The sequence below is a fragment of the Volvox carteri genome (genome assembly GCF_000143455.1).
Source record: "Volvox carteri f. nagariensis unplaced genomic scaffold VOLCAscaffold_65, whole genome shotgun sequence".
NCBI classification, from domain to species: Eukaryota; Viridiplantae; Chlorophyta; class Chlorophyceae; order Chlamydomonadales; family Volvocaceae; genus Volvox; species Volvox carteri.
The window spans coordinates 356,821-358,361 of NW_003307608.1; the positions used below are offsets into that span (position 1 = coordinate 356,821).

The 1,541-nt window shown below is 40.2% G+C and overlaps 1 protein-coding gene across 1 annotated transcript; it reads right to left on the reverse strand.

The window, feature by feature from the left end:
• Positions 1-381: 381 nt before the first annotated feature.
• Positions 382-1,292, reverse strand: sex3 (sex-inducer, sex-inducing pheromone; the record flags this gene model as incomplete). The annotated part of the gene is made up of 2 exons (XM_002956795.1): positions 382-484; positions 997-1,292. 2 exons carry the CDS (start codon positions 1,290-1,292, stop codon positions 382-384), a joined length of 399 nt encoding a protein of 132 aa, XP_002956841.1.
• Between the last annotated feature and the right edge of the window lie 249 nt (positions 1,293-1,541).

Sequence of the window (1,541 nt, forward strand, 5' to 3'; positions counted from 1 at the left end):
TATACAGCACCAGACATACACATACATACCATTCCATTCATCGAATCTAGTATATATCGGAGCAGCCACATCAGTGATGAATGAAAGGTATAAAATTAAAGCGAATGAAAGGTATAAAATTCACAGGCGCCCGCAAAAACCTGACCATACACAATACCCTGATTAGAAATAATGAATAATATCTAAGCAACACATGTTATATAAATGATAATAATGAATGAATAATAAGAGGATAGTACGAATTAATATTTTTTGCGTTCCATCAATGACCACTCCTCCCTGCATATGCAGAAAATAAAGGCCACGTCATGACATCATTATTATTACTTAGGGTTTTAACGTCAGGCAGCCTCCACATCATCCATCATGACAATAATATCATCACGGGGACAGGAAAGACTGAAATCTTGGGCAGCACAGGCGCTTAGAGATCACCACAGTTGAGTTAGGCGGTACACAGTTGTTGTCATTAAACAGGGCAACCCTGCATGCCGTAAAAACATAAAAAATAAAAGTGTAAGTATATCTTACATATTGGAACACAAACAGCAATAGATAGATAGATAGTAGTATGGATAATACACAGATAATATTTCTGGCATTCACTACCTGCCTACCCCCTGGTTGGTAACTCTGTAGTATCCTGTAGTATCACGGCATCTGACATCCGCTGATCGGTTCTTTTTTTCTGAAAAAGACGTGATATAACAAATTCTTGGCTATAGCTAGCTAGTCATCGAAATGAGCCGGTCACCCTGACTGCGTATGAACCTGCTGCTGCTGACACTTCTCCAAGTAATAATAATAATAATAATAATAATAATAATAATAATTTAATAATAATAATAATAATAATTTAATAATAACAATAATAATAATAATGATAATAATAATAATAATAATAATAATAATAATAAAAGGCATAGCAGAGAAATAAAACGCAACCAATAAATAAAGTGAATGAATAAAATGGATAATAATGAGTATAGAGCCCACCAGCAGAACGATCCTGACGCGCCCTCTCGTTCGCAAAACTCGTTGATGGTGGTAGGCTTGAACAGCTCAAGACAGATCCTGGTACCATTCGCCTGCGTCTTGCTGAAGTTAAGGTTGCTGATGGTGGTCATGTTCAGTGAGTCCCATCTGGGAGTGAGATAGGTCATGTTGCTGACAGGCGCACCAGCCAGGAGGACCCCAAAGGCCGACAGACGGTCGCGCTGGGCGGCCTGAGCGTAGACGGATACCTTGGATAAGTTCTGGGAAGCGGGTTCTGTGTAGCATGCGCCCTGCATGCATGGATGGCAGTCCATGAATAGTGAGTGGGCAGATACATATGTAGTTAGGGTGTCGTAGGCGCTCCGTCCTTGTGCAAGCACCGGCGGCGATGTTATAACTATTTCCATTAACAATGCAAGGACAAAAAAGGTCTATCGTATGTCACTATACATTTCGACCATTCACCATCCGAGTCGTTCCGGGACGGCGGCCGCATTGGTGAACCACAATAATTTTTGTTAGAGAGTAACAAATAACTACGATCC